This window comes from Phalaenopsis equestris, unplaced genomic scaffold, assembly GCF_001263595.1.
Source record: "Phalaenopsis equestris unplaced genomic scaffold, ASM126359v1 Scaffold000094, whole genome shotgun sequence".
Lineage (NCBI taxonomy): Eukaryota > Viridiplantae > Streptophyta > Magnoliopsida > Asparagales > Orchidaceae > Phalaenopsis > Phalaenopsis equestris.
Window position 1 is genome coordinate 4,193,155 of NW_018164536.1, and position 18,048 is coordinate 4,211,202.

The 18,048-nt window shown below is 33.2% G+C and overlaps 1 protein-coding gene across 9 annotated transcripts; it reads left to right on the plus strand.

Moving 5' to 3' along the window:
- Window positions 1–5,588: 5,588 nt before the first annotated feature.
- LOC110020197 (receptor-like serine/threonine-protein kinase ALE2) lies at window positions 5,589–17,928 on the plus strand. Of its 9 annotated transcripts, none has more exons than XM_020718204.1 (13): window positions 5,589–5,997; window positions 6,071–6,310; window positions 9,234–9,419; window positions 9,539–9,640; window positions 10,295–10,402; window positions 10,539–10,880; window positions 11,208–11,309; window positions 11,392–11,499; window positions 11,586–11,957; window positions 14,810–15,082; window positions 15,934–16,329; window positions 16,448–16,691; window positions 16,762–17,928. In XM_020718204.1, exons 2-13 carry the CDS (start codon window positions 6,232–6,234, stop codon window positions 17,402–17,404), a joined length of 2,955 nt encoding a protein of 984 aa, XP_020573863.1. In that variant the 5' UTR covers window positions 5,589–5,997; window positions 6,071–6,231; the 3' UTR covers window positions 17,405–17,928. The 9 variants fall into 9 exon arrangements, with proteins under 9 accessions (XP_020573863.1, XP_020573864.1, XP_020573870.1 ...); XM_020718205.1 differs by having other exon boundaries at window positions 6,120–6,310; XM_020718211.1 differs by lacking the exon at window positions 6,071–6,310 and having other exon boundaries at window positions 5,956–5,997.
- Window positions 17,929–18,048: the final 120 nt, after the last annotated feature.

Consider the following 18,048-nt stretch of genomic DNA (forward strand, 5'->3'; position numbering starts at 1 on the left):
TTTTTTCTTTTTTTTTTGTAAGTGTGTAAACTCTAATGATGTAAACTTATAGGTCTGCATGTGGCGTTATTATAAACCCATGAACTTGCAAACTCTAATTTAGTAACATATGAATGATACTTTCTTAAAGATTTTTCAGCACAATATGCATGATTCTCATTTTTATTTATTAAACAACACAGAGACCTCAAATTACATAATTATCACATAAAAACATTAAACTACAACTAGCATGAATATTATATAAGCACATTACACAAATATTGCATAAGAAAACATAAATAAGGAATTTTTCCCAAGTACTTCAACACATTCACCTAAACATACATTCATGGAATTTTGGAATAAACATAATCAGATTTGCATAGCATCTTCTATAAGATCGCAAAATCATAAAATGATTCTACAAGGTACATAAACAATGTTATTTTTTAAGTCACATAAACATGGAATTTTTTTTATTGTAAGTCACATAGACATGTGAAAAATTCTAAGGTACATAAACATGATAGTTTTTTATAAAGTACATAAGCATGAAACTTTTCCACAAGAAACATAAACATGAGATTTTTCATAAAGAACATAAACAAAGAATTTTCCTTAAGCAACATGAGCATGAAAATTTTCCTATGCACAAAAACATGAAACCTTACATATGCCACAAAAACATGAAATTTCAACATAAGATTTTACATGTCATATAAACAAGGAATTTTCCTTAGGCATCATAAGCATGATTTTTTTCTTAATACACATGAACATGGGATTTTATATAAGTCACATATGTATGAATTTTTTCTTAAGCACATAAACATGAGGTTTTTCCTAAATTAAAGAAAAAGAAATAAAAAATTTCCTAAGACACATAAACATGAGATTTTCATAAAGGACATAAGCATAATTTTTTTTTTCTTAAGAAACATAAATATGGGATTTTTCATAAATGACATAAATACAAAAATTGAACATAAGATTTTACATAAATGACATGATTCTTTTGTGTTTAACTTTTGTTATGATTGTGTGAATAACATACACATGTAAATAATTCTTGAATTGCTAAACACCAAAAGTAAACCAAATATAAGCCAAGAATATGCGTAATCAAGCTAAAAGGAGGGCAGGAATGATGCAACATTTTTAGCTAAGGCAACGAGGAGAGGGTGAGTTAAGGTCTAAGGTTTTGGTCAAGGGAAGTAAAGGAGGGGTGTGTGTGTGTGTGGGGGGGGGGGGGATTTGAGCTAAGTGGGAAGGGAGGCAAGATATGGAGAAAAAGGTGAGGATTGAGGCCATATTGGAATAAAGAGAAGAGAGGGAGACAAATAGAGTCTTTTGGCCATGGTGGAAGAGAAGGAACAAAGGAAGAGACTGTTTAGGGTTTGTCCATGAGTAATAAAAAAGGAATTGAGTATTGGTGTGAATGATTTTCGGCCAAATGGAGAGGAAGAAAATATGGGATATGATGTGAATTGGCTAAAGAAAGAAGAAGAGAAGGAGTAAGGTGGTGTAGTGATTAGGTGAAGAGAAGATGGAGCAGAAGGTAATGGTGGTTAGACCAAGAGAAGAGGGTGATGATGGTTAAACTATGAGAAGAGATGATTATTGTGGTGGCTAAAAGAAGTGTAGTGTATTAGGAAGAAGAGAAGAAGAAGAATGGTGAAGTGAAACAGGTTGAAGAAGAGGAAGAAGTGCAAAAAAACTTACAATAGAGAAGCCAAAGAACACCAGAGATGAAGAACACTAAATGAATGCACGAGCACCAGAGTGAAGAACCAACATATGCATAGTTTCATAAAGGACATATGCATAGTTGCCCCTCTTGCAAAATCACCAAAGATCTTAGCATAATCACACCTAAGATCTTTGTGCCACCTCGAGCAGCAACTATGTGCCATATCCAACGTAACCATGCTAGCTTATAGTGTGATTATGCCTATGCCAATCTTCTTGAGAGAAAGATGTAATTATGCAAGAGGGGTAGCACAGTCACGTCGCTAGTAGTTGGCATAGCTACGCCTGCAGTAGTGTAACTACCCAAAATAATTAGGCTAGATAGTGGTGTAGCAACTTCAACCAAAGGATTTTGGTGATTTTTTTTCTATTGAGCAATTTTGAAGCTGTTAAACTTTGTTTTGCATGCAACACATCTAAGCAAGGATGGGTGAAGCTTTTTGGGCAATAGAAGATCGATCAAAAGTGAGGTTAACACATCTCCATCATCCAACCTTGATTGCTTGAGTGTCCTTGTCCAACCCTTATTATCTAATTGTCATTATTCTATAATTATTATCATACTATTAATACACCTAAAATATATAGTATTTTTAGACACATTTTTATACCTATTTTTGAGATATTGCGCTTTAATGAAAGGTATTTGTGTGTTTTTCTTTCAGGTACAAGTAAAAAAGGTGAAAAATGCTAAAATAAGTGAAAAATGATCAAATTTGGAGCAAAAAAGATGAAAATTGTGTTAAAGTGTTTTGGCGCCTAAGCACCGGTGAAACAGAGAAGGCTGCGCTTAAGCGCCAGAGGCAGTTATGTGACGGTTTACTTCATTTTGTTGAACTTTGAAGGGATATTTGAAGAACATATTGGCTAAGGAGGGTGGTTATGACCACTAGAAACAAAAATATTATTAAAATACTTATGAAAGGAGGCATCCTTTAGAGAATACATCGAATTGGGACACATTTTAAAGAGTTATCAAGGCACTTCTTGGAGATTTATAAAAGAAGGAATTTGAGACTTTTTAAAGTGTGTTTGAAAGTTCTGAAAAGTGTTGGAAAGGAGAGAGTTTTGGAGAGATTTTCAAGCACCACAAATTTACTTTATCCTTTTTGTCTTTAGTTTTATAGTTTTATTGTGAGAGCTATTGTGAGAGCCAAGAGTGTTGTAAAAGAAAAGAGATTCAAAAGAACTTCAAGAGTTTGGTAGAGGATTTGAGATAAGTTTTTATCTTTTGTTTTGACCTACTTTTGGTTTTAATAAAGATTTCTTGTTGGTTTGACAATGATTTTTTACTTTTAAACTAAAGTGTGGTGTTGTTTTCTCCATGAATTCTGTGTAGTTTTTTTTTATCTTTCTCCTAAAAATGATAAGTAATCAAAGTTTGAATGGAAGTTGTGGAGAGTATTGATATTTAATGTTGGAAGAATTTATGATGATTTAAATCCATGTACTTTATTTATTTCTTGATTTGGTCTATCCATATGTTAAAACTTATTGTGAGAACATGTAAGAACCTGACTGGTATTATCTCAGTTAACAATTGGAAAGAATCATATGAGGTTGTATGAATGAGAATGTAATTCATATGATTTAATGCAAATAAATATGGAAATAACTTTGAATGGTATAGAATTAGAGGATTTTAATGTGATAGGTTAAAGCCCCCAACTTGGTTTATTGTTTTAGGTTCTAATACGAGATGTTTGCCCCAAGGTGGAGGGAATTGAGGGAACTCTAGAGTGAGAGCTAGTATTTTTTTTGCATAGCTGGTCTTCAAAAATATTCTACTATAAATTAGTCAATGTTCTTTATAGCATCTCTAGTAATGGTAAAGAATATTATTGCTCCTATTTTGACACAACACAATGTGCATACTTCCATAATAGAATTTCTATATTTATTACTGATTCATGATAAGGAGAAAAATATTTTCATATCAAGTGCTTTTCGTTTACATAAACTCAAGTTATTTTTAGAAGTTTTATTGTTTTGTCAAAATATCAAAAATACCAATAAGAATTGAATTTTACTTATTGAGAAAATATCTATAGTTTAAGTAATTGTCTTTTTAAAAATAAAAAGTTTGTGCATATTGCATATTTATCTGTGGGTTCGATAATCAAGTCTTAATCAAAAAGTCATATATTACTTGATAACTATACATATACTTGAGTAGTATCCCAATATAAATATAAATTAAAAAATTAAATTCTTGTTTTCTCCAGGATCAAGTTTTTGATTTGTTGCAAAGTAAAATAACATAAGTGAAAAAGATCATTAAAGTCATTGTTCTATTATGCACATAAGTAGTAACGAGATCAACTATCATCTCTTAACTTTTATCGTCTAATCACTATCATCACCCTTAATTATTTTTACAAAGGAGACCTAACAAGTTATGTTAATTTTCTTATCCAAACATCTTTAGTTTAAGAGAAAAGAGAATATTGTGTCTGAGACAGAGCTAAAATTTTTTATAGGAGTAGCACAAAAATTTTGGCCTCTTATTATTATTATTTTTTTCATCTATATGTTTATGTGCAAAATTTTGACACAGAGTAGAAAAGCTAACATCACAATTATCATCTAGAATATTGTAGCATCTAATAATATGATGTAATTACTTTAATATCTTAAATACTATAACATAAAAAAAAATATTTTATATTTATATATAAAGACAAAGTACTGCATAAATTAATTGATTGAGGTACATATAGAATAAAATATCTTGAATATATTTTTGAGATAAGATAATATTGAATTAATTCCCCTATGAATGAGAATTTAGGGAGCCTTGGATTTGAAGTCATCTCATTACACCTTTTCACTCAACATTATGTAAGAAAATTATAATATTGTAAATTTAATTTTTATAATTTATTATTATTATTATTGAACAATTCTACAAATCCTTAATCTAAACTTTTAAAACTATAAATAAAATATTTATAAAAAAATATAATAAACAATTGGGAAATTTATATATATAACACCTGAAATCATTTTATATATTTAGCACCAAACCTTATTTTTCACCAAATTTAAGCTGTCATTAGGTACTTTTTATAATAGACTGTCACTCCTATTCAGAATCCTGAAACTCTCAATGATTAAGATTATGGAAGGCTTGACCAGATCTCCCTACTAAGAGTATCAACAAGATCGACAATGTTTGAAGGTCAGCTCTCAACAATGAAGATGTGGTGAAGTCACGACAAGATCTTATTAAAGAGCAATGAGATTTCATTGAAAAAGAACATTAATAGGACCAATACTATGTGAAGGAGTAGTCCATTGTCATGAGAAGTTAATGAGAAAGTGAGGAAGTGGTACTTCTATATCATGTAAAAATTTTAGTGCTATATGAGCAAATAGTAAATTCTAAAAGTTAAATATACAAAAAGGATAGTTCTAAGTCTTATTTATGTAAATCCACCATACATAACCCTCACCAACATCAAATTTATGTATTTAACATCCAAATCTTACTATTTGTTCACATAATACTCAATTTTTTAAAAAAAATCAACAGAAAAAAATATATGCATCTCTTTAACTTTTTGTTATTACGTTTTAAATTTATGTCAAATTGAATTAACTCAACTCAAATTATAGTTTAACTGAGTCAAATCTTCAATCATACTAAGAAAATCTTAATTTGACTTAAAGCTGCCACAGTCAAACAAAGCTCGGAGAGCTCAGAGCCAAATTACAACGGCCTACACAATCAAATTACAGCAGCATTTCAACCACAACTTTATGACCCATGAGACCCTATCAGAAGAAGTCATCTCAGAATTAGGCTTCCTCCCACTAAAGCAAAATCCAAACATGCCTCATATTCTAGAATCAAATATAGAATATTTATTGGTTCATCTCTCTCACTCGCTGCCTTGTCTCTCTTTCTCTTTGAAGAGCTAGCAGAACATTTAGGCGCATATAACCTTCTTTCATTGTCCCATTTGAGATCCGTTTGAATATTATTTGCCATTAAGGTGGTAAAAACGGTAACTTTCGAATCCTTTGTTGCAATTTCTGCTGCGGTTTCAGGCTTCCTGGTTCTTTCTCTGCTACTTATCCTCTTTTCCCCCTTTTCTTCTCTTGCCGTACTCTCTTTTCATCTTAGTTTATGCTGAAAGTTTCCATTTTTTAGCATGGAAAATATCCCCTCTTGCCTTCTCTCTGGTATCCTCTAGAGTTCTTTCCATTCGAGACATCTCTGGATATTCTATGTTATTCTGTCGGCAAAGATCTTAACTTTAGGTAACAAATTGAGCTCAAAAAGAGGCTTTTGTCCCCTGGGAGCTCGCTTTCTTATGTTGGTTTTTTATGGCAGATCCCGTTTTACTTCCATGAGCTTGCTTGGCTTTTGTCTCTTATGGCAGCCAGAGTAGATTATTCATGATTTGTTGTATTGGTTCTGTACTGCTTTGATTCGGTTAAGCTGTGCTTGGGGCCGCGTGGGGCTTAAAGCTAGGGTTTTGCCGGCGATATAGGATGGGTTGGATGGAAGGAGATCTTGCTCGTTCTGCTTTCTGCGTTCTGCTTTTTCAGTTGGTGGTTTTTAAATCTGAAGGTAAGAAATTAGTGCTAAAAAAATGCTTCTTTGTTTATGTTATTTGTAAAATCTCAACCTTTGAAAGGGGAAAAAAGTTTGATGTGGTTGGAGTTGTTTTTTAAGAGAGACTATAATTTAGCATTCTATTATAAGTTTATAGTGGGTTAATTCTTCCAAGTTTTGATGATTTCAGTGATTTAGGTTGTTTATGACATGATTAATTTCGATTTTTTTTGACATGATTAATTTCGTTTTTTTTAATGAAAAAAAATTTTTTTTTTTTTTTTTTTTCTAGAAACTGATTGTTTGATATATAATCTTAGCTGATATGAAGTTGATAAGTATTTTATAATATTAATAGAAGGTTATCTGGAAGACTGGTGAAGACATGGTAAGTAGTGCATGAAAAAAGAAGCTCTTTTAATCTTATTATTACTTTTCATTCTTTGGTTCTTTAATGTGTGGGCCTCTCTTGTTAAACTCAGATTCGTGAAGGATACTGTGATATGGGGCATTGTGTCTCAGTTTGATTTGCAAATATAATAGGAGAAAGAAATGTACTAGACATGTTTTGTGCTTAATCTTTCTTCTTTCTTATCATGTCATAAATTGGGTAACTAAAATCAAATAAGGTGGAAATCTAGATGTCTAGTTATAAAGCATTGGTTTAAGCTCAACTCTTGACGACAAAGCTATAGTAACATTAGGTGGAGATGTGATTTGGCTGCATAAAGATTAGGGTTGTGCTAATTGTGATCATGAAAACAAAAGGATTGTTCTTTGGGGATTAAGATACAAATTCCAACACGAATATATAGAAATCAACCAAATCCATTAGTTTTTCTTGTTTGCGAAGTCATTTCATGCAATTTCTTGTAATTTTCTTAGTTAGAAATTTATCTTTGTTATGAATTGACTTTTGAGGTTCAATTTAAAACTTTTGCTTTGTGCATGGTTTTTAATGAAGTTGGTTTATGGCGCCACTAAACATTTCTTTGTCTTTATTTAAGTTATTTGCAAGCTTGCATTACAATCTCGAACCATTTGATTTGATAGGAAATCTCCTTTCTTCTCACCCTTTTAAGGTTTTATTTATTCTGAATCAGTGTTCTTATTATTCTTCTTAAATCATTGGAAAAGAAAGAATCGTTTACATATCCCTTCCCTGTTCTAAACTCTAGAGGATATCCTTTAGGATTTGTCCGTGGATGAATCGCCCAATGTGCCATGAGGCACAAGAATATTAATGAAAGATGGTTGTTCTATAACTAATTTCTAACAATTAGATTAGCATAACTGAAACTTGAAAATTAGTGATTTTAACGGACACGAAAGGCCCCCTTTAAATGGGACATATATACCTAAACTTAGGCTTTCTTGTTAGAGTTTGAAATGAAATGTAAAGCCAAACTCTCCCTAAACTTAGGCTTTCTTGTTAGAGTTTGAAATGTAAAGCCAAACTCTCCCTTTTTTTTTTTTTTAACGTTCTAGTGTTGGCCATGCATAGGACTATAAGAATGTTATTGAATTTCAATGTCATGCTATTAGATGTTATTGCTTTTTCATTGGTTTTCTTAAGACTATAGTGAGGAGTATGATACTCCCTTTCACAATCTATTTAAGAGAAGTAGACTGTTGATTGATTTTTGCATTGGTTCGAATGTGATTTTTTAGCACCATTTTTTTTACATTTTTTTAATTATTGTAATTAAAAGTTAAAGATACATTTTAAATTTTTTTTAATATTCTAGCTATAGTATTGGGATCTGAGTGTTGGGCAATAAAAAGGTTACCAAAGATCAAGTTGAATTTGGAAGTTAAGATTGTGTACGAGTCGTATAGTTAACTTGGGAAAATTCAATGGAGGAAAAATAAAATCTACTAATAAGGTGGAAAAATATATTTGTTATTAAATATCTAGGAAGGAAAAAAGGAGTAGACCGGTTGATAAGACACTTAACTAATTGTCATTCAAAAAGTAGGTTAGGATTGTCGCCTAGAGAGAAATAGTATATAGAGTTAGTAATTCCTTTCTTAGATAATTTTCTATAGAGAAAGAGCATTACATTGAACTTTTGTGTTCAAATGTCTTTGCCAAAGGGATAAACTTCTTTACTATACTTTGTACGAGGAAAAACTCACTAGAATAATAACATTTGCCTTCTTATTTGAACATATTGCAATTCTTCTTCTCTAAAGCAAGTCAATGTTTTTATTCTTTCGACCATGAATCAAATTGGTTAGTCGCCTCAACAAATTTCAAAATAGTGAAACTTCGCTAGTTTGCTCATGGCTTTTATTATATGTTCTCATTTGTGCAACGCAATGCCGAGTGCGGCAGAAATATCCCTACATTTTTCTATGGAGATAGTGATGACCCCTTCATATCATATTGAATCAAGAACTATCAAGACATAAAGTACAGTGAAAATGTCAATAGAAAATGATGATGGTTTATTAGGTTTAATAATTATCAAATATTATATCATAAATTTTCTCCATCATCAATATAATTAAATATAAAAAGTATTATCCTAATTATATATTGAGAGAATATATACTTAAAATGTACTTGAAAGGTTAAAAAGTTATAATAAATATAAAATTCATTAAATTCTCATAAAGCTGATTCAATAAATTAGTTTATAGATAATAAATATCTGTTATTATTCTAATTAACATATTTAATCTTAATGGACTAATCCATAATTAATAGATCTAACTATATAAGCTATTGTCCTAAAAAATAACTAATGTTTGATTAGTTTATTCTGTATTTAATTAATTTTCAAATTATTTTTTAATATTGGATAAATTAACTTTACTAAACTTGAAAAACTTATTAAATTAGTCTTATTAGCAAATATTAAACATAGATTTCACCTTTCTCCCAACAATTGTAAATTTCATGGTTAATTTCATGAATTTTGTTTATTTTCAGGATCAACTGCTCATCCTTTTGTAATTTCGCCTTCAAAACCAGAAACTGCATCAAAAATCATTCAGGAAATATTACCATCAGTGCAACCCAATTCTTTTTCAGACCGGAATATAAGCTTCCATAAATCTCCAATCGAAGCTTCTTCCTCGCCCGATAGACCCCAACCGCAGCTTCCTCACAAAAAAGGTAAATCCTTCCCCATCAGAAACTCAAACCAAGCATCTCATACATTTATACTCCTAAACACAAAACCAATTGTTCTTGCATAGATGATGTTTTGTGTTTTCATTTCTCTCCTCCACCAGAAATAACCACACAACCTTCAGTAAAAGATATAAAGGCAGCTCCTTTATACGCTTCAGATTCAATCAGCAGTCACAAACCAAGTCCAAAGACTGCACAAGCAGGTAGGATGAGGGAAAGTTTATTCATTTTTCCACCCTCAACGTTCCATGTTCACTTGATAATTTTTTTTTTTGTCAAGCACTCCTGGATCAGCTCCATTTCCAAGAATGCTTCCATTAATCCACGAAATGTGCAGAAAAATTCTCGATGAACAAATCCATTAATCGCCTCTCCATCGGATTTCTCATTGGGTTGCCTTCGTTGTCTTGAGGCCTTGGGTTTGAATTGTGAAAATGGCTTTTTGTAATATAGGATTAAGACTATGTACATCAAAATCTACTCCAAACCTTGCCTTTGAGTGAAGTCTTATGGACTTGGATTTGTCTTGTGATTTAAAACAAGGGAAATTTACATACATATCACACAATTCTTATATGTTTACTATGTAGCACCTGATGTTTGAGATTTACACTTAACAACACATCATAAACTAAAAGGTGTATTGCACTTTTAAAGAGGTAGTGATGGTGGTATTTTTTATGCGAAGTTAAAGATTTGAGTGATATATATGTAAACATGAATGTTTAGGTGTTAGATATGTAAACACATAGAAAATTGTGCGGTATCCGGGTTATGTTAACTTTTCAGAAAATTCTTAAATGCCTTGCTTAAGCTAGTAATTTACTGAACAATGTTGTCTTTACCATCATCCTCAGACATTTCTCCTCCACAAAATGAATCAAAAACTGCACATTCTACTTCAAGCTCTCTTCCCCATCTTCCAGAAGGAAAAATTACTCACAAAACAACATCAGAACATTCAGGTTGGACTGTATTTTCAATCACAATCATCATTTTTCTTTACCGAATATGTCGAATAAAATATTGATGCCATAAAATCTTGATTACCAATAAGTTTATATTTCGATGGATTATCTTGTGAATCGCCGGATCTTTTAGGTTCTCCTGCAAAAAAATCGAAGAAGAGAGAGTATCATGCCTCCCATCCTTCCAATCGTCCCATAGAAATTTTGAAGAATAAGAGAAGGCATTATGCTCCTCAGCCTACTATTAATGGTTTTGAGATCAATCCATCTGCTTCAAAATCTCCCATACAGACTCCAAAACATAAGAATTCTGCTTCTTCGCCGTATAATGGAAGTCCTGTGATCAATCCAGCTCCTCTGCATCCTTCTGTTGACTCTCTGGAAGGGCCAAAGATCAGTCCAGCTCCTTCACACCCTCCAATGGAGACTCCGAAGAGGAATAGAAGACATCATTCTCCTCCATCATATCCTCAAGGTACTAATAAAAAAGGGGCATTTACATTCATAGCACATAGTTCTTATGTATTTACATATCTCACACTTAAACTTTCATTTTTACACACATTCAAATCATTAATATCACGTCAAAAATAACACTATGATCGCTTTTTAAAAGTGGAATTTACCTTTTCATGCGTAGATTTAAAGAACCAAAGTGCTATGTATGTAAATATGAAAGTTTAGATGTGTGATTTGTAAATACATAAGAATTGTGTATGTAAATTTCCCAAAGAAATAAAGAAAATTTGAAGAAGAAGAAGATGATAATAGGTGCTGCGTATAACCTTATTCATCATTGTAGGCCCTCATCTCCCTCCAGTCCAAACTCCAACTTCAACAAATGGTGAAATTTCTGCTGCTCCTTTGCCAGCATCAACCAGTCCTCCCCCAAGTTACATAATTTGTAAGTTCGTTTAATATTTCTTAACCACATTTTCAGCCATGAAATTCCTTTTGTTATTTACTTGTCCTTTTTTCCTAAATAGGGCAAATTCATTCTCCACGATCTTCTCCTTCCAAATCTTTCGGAGGCAAGTCGTCGCCCCCCTCATCACAACCGAAACAAGTGTTACCCCCTCCTCCTCCTAATCTCGGTTTGTTTATTCCTCAAAGCTACCATGATTGTAACTATTTTCAAACTTATCCTTCAATTCTTGTGCCATAAATTTCTTAATTGCAGACTGTGGTCCCATGATTTGCCAATCACCACTTACAACTCCATGTCCTGGATCACCTTGTGAATGTGTTTTGCCAATTAAAGTTGTCCTGCGACTTGGCGTTGCTTTGTACATATTCTTTCCTTTGGTTTCTGAATTTGCCAAAGAAATTGCAGCCGGAGTTTCGATGAAGCAAAGCCAAGTGCGCATCATGGGAGCAAATTCTGTAACTGAAGAGCCTGAGAAGACTGATGTGCTTATTGATCTGGTTCCACTTGGGAAATCCTTTGACAACAGGACAGGTTTTATGACCTTTGAGAAGTTCTGGAAGAAGGAAGTTTCAATACAAGCCTCATATTTTGGAGACTATATTGTTTTATATGTCAACTATCCTGGTTAGTCAAATTCTTTTGTGGAACATGTCTTTAGAATATTTGGTATAACTAGAAACTAAATCTCATTATTTATAGTGATTCATTTATCAAATTAGCAAATTTGCTTCATTTTAATGCTAGGAAAATTCAATTTTGTTCTTTTGTCAATGCTTTATGGTCAAGTAAAGTCAAACTAATAATGAAAAGGTCAAAATGATCCAAGCATTTCCATAAAAATTTAGAATCACATAAAATTAGCTAGGAATTTTAATTTACTTTTAATAATTTGAATTTTTAATACATGAAGGAGTTACACATCCAACGTGTACTCATAAAATTGAAAACTCAAAAAGAGTGGTGAAACTGACTAATAAATATAAAACCATTTATCAAGCATCAATACATAGTTGCTAAATACTATAATGAATTATGCAGCAAGTTATTAGTGAATTGCCTAAGCGTTATCACTTTTAAAAGAACTTTGAGGAAGAGAAGTGCCAATAATCAAATATTTATGTTGCAATGTAATCAAATAAAGAAACGTGTTAATACTCTATTACAAAAAAATGCAATTGAAATATAACTTTTGTAGGGTACTTCCTACTATTTAAATAACTTGGGCATAACTGATTTCATCCTTTGTTTCTTTTCCACTTCCTGTTTTTCTTTCTAGTTGTGCTAGTACAAATTCTTTTAACATTCTAGGTTTGACGAGTTCTTTAACTAGGCTATGGATATACCAACAGTTTTATGTGTCATGATCATGATTTTATGAAGGTGATTTTTTTTTTATTAGATAAGGTGTAATATTTTGTTGGATCTCAAGTATGAGACAGAAGGCGTTGACAGAAATACTCTTCATCTTTAATTGCGTTCACCAACGTACCATAAAATACTTGCAACTCAATATGAACAAGGTATTTGGCAACAATTAATTCGATGTTTTTGGGGAGGGAGATGTTTTGGTGAATACATGAGTTCAACTCATAACTCATAATTCTCGTGCAGTGATTAATCATGGCAAGTTCTAATTTTAATTGACTAGAAGTTGGATTGGCTTCTATTCATTTGTTGATGTCATCCTGAGTTTCTATATTCAAAATGCGAGGGCTTTGTTATCTCCGCGTGACTTTTTTTAGTCATTTATCTGATCATTGATGAGTTCTAACATCTTTTCTAATGCTTCGGCTTCTTCAATCCGAGCACATATCTGAATGTTTCTTCCGTAAGACCTTGAATTAACATTTCTAGAGCAACTACATGTTTCAAATCTTCGATGTTTAACATCTTGTGCTGGAAATGAATGATAAGCTCTCGTAGTGACTCATCTAGTTTTTGTCTAAGCCTTAAGAGAGCTTAGGAGTTCTTCAATGCTAACTTCAACCGATATTGTGATACGTATAAGCAAAAGTTTGGAGAAGTATCTCAAGGGTGCTACTATAATGTCGTTAAGGAATAACATACATTTTATGGCATCATAAATATTGAAAAAGGAAGCTTCCGACCCAAAGTATGCTACATGGTTCACTAGATCCAATTTTTCCTCATAAGAATCCCTGTGCCGTAGTTGTTTCATTGTTGTCTGGATTTTTGTTAGGCCTTGTCTACTATGGAGTTGAAGTTAATGCTTTTACAGTTTGAGGCACACATCTATTCCAACAGCTGATGAACTCACATATATTCCAAGAACCTTGAGTAAGCTCAGCTAAATGGCTTCGTTTATTCAATCCTCTACTCTGAGTTCACCATCGACTGGTGTAAGGTCATCGACTGTTGCTTGAGTCTCTAGTGAGTTCAATATATTTCTAAAAGTTTAATGTGAATCATTTTCTTTACTCCGCCAACTCTCTTAGTATATCGAATGGGTTCGACTTCACTTGGACCTAACCTTCGAGATATTTCGATACAAATATTTCAAAATCTACGAGAAATTTATGTAGATCCTTTCTTTGCTATCTAAATTTTATTCTTTAGGCATCTTCACACAATAATAACCATTTTCTGCCTCTCTAATATAAATTCAAGTTAATTTCTCTCATGTTTCTATGATTTTACTCAGCATTTATTTGATTACCCTATGCCATAACTTGTGTGACCTATATGATTGATTATCCTATAGGATTAACAATTTCGGACACACTTATTTTTCTTAATTATCAAGTACTAAGCTGCTGTTGCACCAAGAATTTGAATTGTATTGAGCAAGTTTGCCACACAATCTCAAAGGCTCTCCTTTTGTCTAAGGATAAATGTCTATGCATTTTATTTAGGAAGGTTTAGATCAAATCACTCAATTCCTATGTATTTACATATCTACATCTATACTTCAATTTTTATCTGCACATCACCTTACACATGCATGAAAGGTAGTATTTCACTTTTTAAAAGTTAAAATGGTGGTATTTTTTATGTGATATGGAAGATTTGGGTGGTAGAAATGTGAAAAGTAAAGTTTAGTTGTTAGATATGTAAAAATATAGGATATGGAAGATTCCAGGGAAACTTGTGTTCTGTTTGTGTCCTCTAATAGTCAACTAGTAGATATTTTCACCAAGAATCTTCCTCGTTCTTTGTTTGATGACTTCAACTCCAAGTTAAACATGATTGACATCTATGCTTCAACTTAAGGGAGGGTATTAGATTTATAACGACAATTCGTAACCATTATTATCTATTATTACCTTTCATTCCCTTATTATACATTTCCTAGTTGTTTTATTCTATTTTATTTCTTTTCTTTGTTGTTTCCATTGTAATTAGGTTTCTTCTATCCATAAAACTATGTTGCTCTATTCCAAATCTCAACAAGGCTTGTTGTTGTTGTATATGATCTACAAATAAAGTTATTCCCTAAGTTTTACGGATTTATGCAGGCCTTCCTCCATCACCACCTACAGCATTTCTTAATGGGGAAGCATATGCAAATAACAATAACGGAAGGAAAGTTCATCCTTTTGCAGTTGATGTTAGAAAGAAGAAGAAAAGTCTAGGCGGCAGTGTGATAGCTATTATAGCTATGACTTCGTTAATAGCCGTGCTTTCATTTATTGGAGCTGTATGGTTTTTGTTGTTAAGAAATAGGGAGCTATCAGGCCTTCTTAAACCAAATTTTCAATCTTCACAGACCCCATTTTCAAAATCAACAGGTATTTTACCGTACAATTTGTTAATTTTTTGGGAAATTTACATGCCACACAATTCTTATGTGATTACATTTCTTACACCTAAAGTTTGAACTTCATGTGTATAATAATTTGGTATTATAAATCTATGCATGAGGTGCATTTCACTTTCAAAAGTTAATAATAGTGATATTTTTTTATGCAATGTTGAAAAGTTAAATGATATGCATGTAAATATCAAAGTTTGGTTTTAGATATGTAAATATATAAGACTTGTGAGGTGTACATGTAAATGCCTTTTTTTTCTGTTATTTTTATTAATATCGAGTAATGTGCCAAAATAATTCCCTGACTAATTGCATTAAGGTCATTTTAGTCCCAGAGTCTATTAAAGTGCCAAATTAGTCCTTAAATTTTTTTTAGCGGGGGCTGCAGTAGTCATCCTATTAAAGATTCTAAAGACTATTTAAGCCAATGTTAAAACTTTTTTGGAATTAAATTGACATTTTCATAGACGTTGGGACTAAAATGAGTCCTAACAAGAGCCAGAGGACCATTTTGATATTTTTCTGTGTCAATATCTACTCCAAAAGCATGAAACAACCCAAAGAACTCATCTTTTGCTAGATATTTTCAGAAAATAGGTTTGAAATATGGATACCTCATTTCTTTTTCTAGATAACTGAGAAATTCAAGGATCTAAATTCAGTTTTCATTTTTTTATAATAATAATATTATTATTATCATTATGAAAGTGGATTTTTCCTTATCAACAAAATTGCATCATCATTTCTTTTGCTTCAAGTTTGAGCAGAAACCTTTCAATTTCATTTTATACCTCTAAAATACACAACTTTCCAATTTGACAAAAACAGCCACAGGATCCATCCCTGTAAATGTTGGAATTGGCCCAAGCTCAAAATCAGACTCTTTATGCTCCAACATTGCAACATATAATGGATCAGCAAAAACATTCGCGCTGGCTGAGATCGAAAGAACCACCAACAAATTCGACGAATCGAGAGTTATAGGAGAAGGCGGGTTCGGGCGAGTATACGAAGGAACACTTGACGGCGGAACAATGGTGGCCGTGAAGGTTTTGAAGAGAGATGATAGGGAAGGAGAGCGAGAATTCTTGGCCGAGGTTGAGATGCTCAGTCGTCTTCATCACAGGAATTTGGTCAAGTTGATTGGTATATGCGCGGAGGAAAATATTCGTTGTTTGGTCTATGAACTTATTCCTAATGGCAGTGTTGACTCGCATCTACATGGTAAGAATGAGAGTTTTTACAGTTATATCTTTGGAAGATTTACACAAAAATTATGTGTTATGCCAGTAAATTTTTCTTTATATTTTTGTGGTTGTATTTGATGTCGTCTTCTTCCCAGGGATTCACAAGAAAACTGCTCCACTTACCTGGAACTCTCGAGTGAAGATCGCCCTCGGTGCAGCTCGAGCTCTATCCTATCTTCATGAAGATTCAAGCCCTCGCGTCATCCACCGCGATTTCAAATCCAGCAACATCCTCTTAGAAGACGATTTCACTCCCCGGATCACCGATTTCGGCCTCGCTCGCTCCGCTTTCGACGAAGGAGACCAGCAGATTTCGACCCGTGTAATGGGAACTTTTGGGTACATACCTCTCAGAGCTCATTTCATGACTCAATTTCCATAAACTGATCGTCTTCTTCATTGTCATCAGCTATGTGGACCCTGAATACGCCATGACAGGACATCTTCTTGTCAAGAGCGATGTTTACAGCTATGGAGTTGTTCTTCTTGAGCTTCTTACAGGGAGGAAGCCTGTAGACATGTCGCAACCTCCCGGACAAGAGAATCTGGTCGCTTGGACCCGTTCTCTTCTCGCAAACATGGAAGGATTACAGACAATAATCGATCCGGCTCTCGGCGATGATTATCCTCGGAACAATGTTGCTAAAGTGGCAGCGATTGCTTCGATGTGCGTTCAGCCCGAAGTGTCGCACCGGCCATTAATGAGCGAGATAGCTCAGGCTTTGAAATTAGTGTGGAATGAGAGGGATGAACAGAGGCGATCGGAGAGCTTCAGTGAGGATGAAATGGGGGTGAGAGATGTGGAGAGTGGAATGAGTGAAGTGTTGTGTGGAGGAGGAGATAGAGAGGGCATCGGAATGGATGTGTTGTATGGATCTTCGAGTTTTAGAGGAGATGCTTCGGATTCTTTTCGGCGGCATTGGAGCTCTGGTCCGTTGAGTGGTGGTAGAAGCAGGCTTTTCTGGCAAAGAGTGGGGGGTTTGGGAGAGGGGAGTTCGAGCGAGCATGGATTTACGCGTCGGTTTTGGTGGAGAAGACATGGATGGTCTTGAAGAGTTTTTAACAGAAGATGAAGATGGAGAGAGTAGCAGCTTTCTGTACCAGGTTTGTTCTTGTTGCTGTTAAGCTCAAGTTTCAGAGGCTTTGCATTGAAGCCTTGGAGGTGGAGGGAGTGAATGGATGTGTTACTTGTCTTGAGAAATTATTATATCCTTGCGGATTAGGTGAGGATGGCAGTATTTTAGATGTTATTGATGGCATTATGTTGATATTTTAGTAAAATAACATCATAATACTACTAATAATATCTATAAATCGAGGCCACGGAGTCCGGATGTAATAATCGCTGGTCTTGTTGAGCTTCTATATATTATGAATCCATAGCTGAGCTGAACTGGTCATCTCAGACGAATGAAACTGAGATTGATTGGGTGTTCATTGAGGAAGAAAGCTAAAGAAAAAAAAATGATTTGTTTTTTCCTTTTTTTAAAAAAATGAATTTGTGCATGTAATAAGAAAGGATATCGTGTATATTGTAATAAAGATTGAATTTTGGGATTTTGCTGTGGACTTTTGTTTGACAGGGATTTTTTTTTTTAATTTGCTGAAGGCTGCTTATAGTTTATTCATTTTAATGAGAAGGGTAAGAGTTGTTAGTCAAGTTTTTCAAGTAATGTTTACTTCAAATTGATGAGAG

Coding starts and splice junctions, on each gene's coding strand:
- LOC110020197 (XM_020718204.1), top strand. CDS start 6,232: ATGGGTTGGATGGAAGGAGATCTTGCTCGTTCTGCTTTCTGCGTTCTG. Junction 9,641..10,294: donor TCCAAAGACTGCACAAGCAG/GTAGGATGAGGG, acceptor CATCATCCTCAG/ACATTTCTCCTCCACAAAAT. Junction 11,310..11,391: donor TCCCCCAAGTTACATAATTT/GTAAGTTCGTTT, acceptor TTTCCTAAATAG/GGCAAATTCATTCTCCACGA.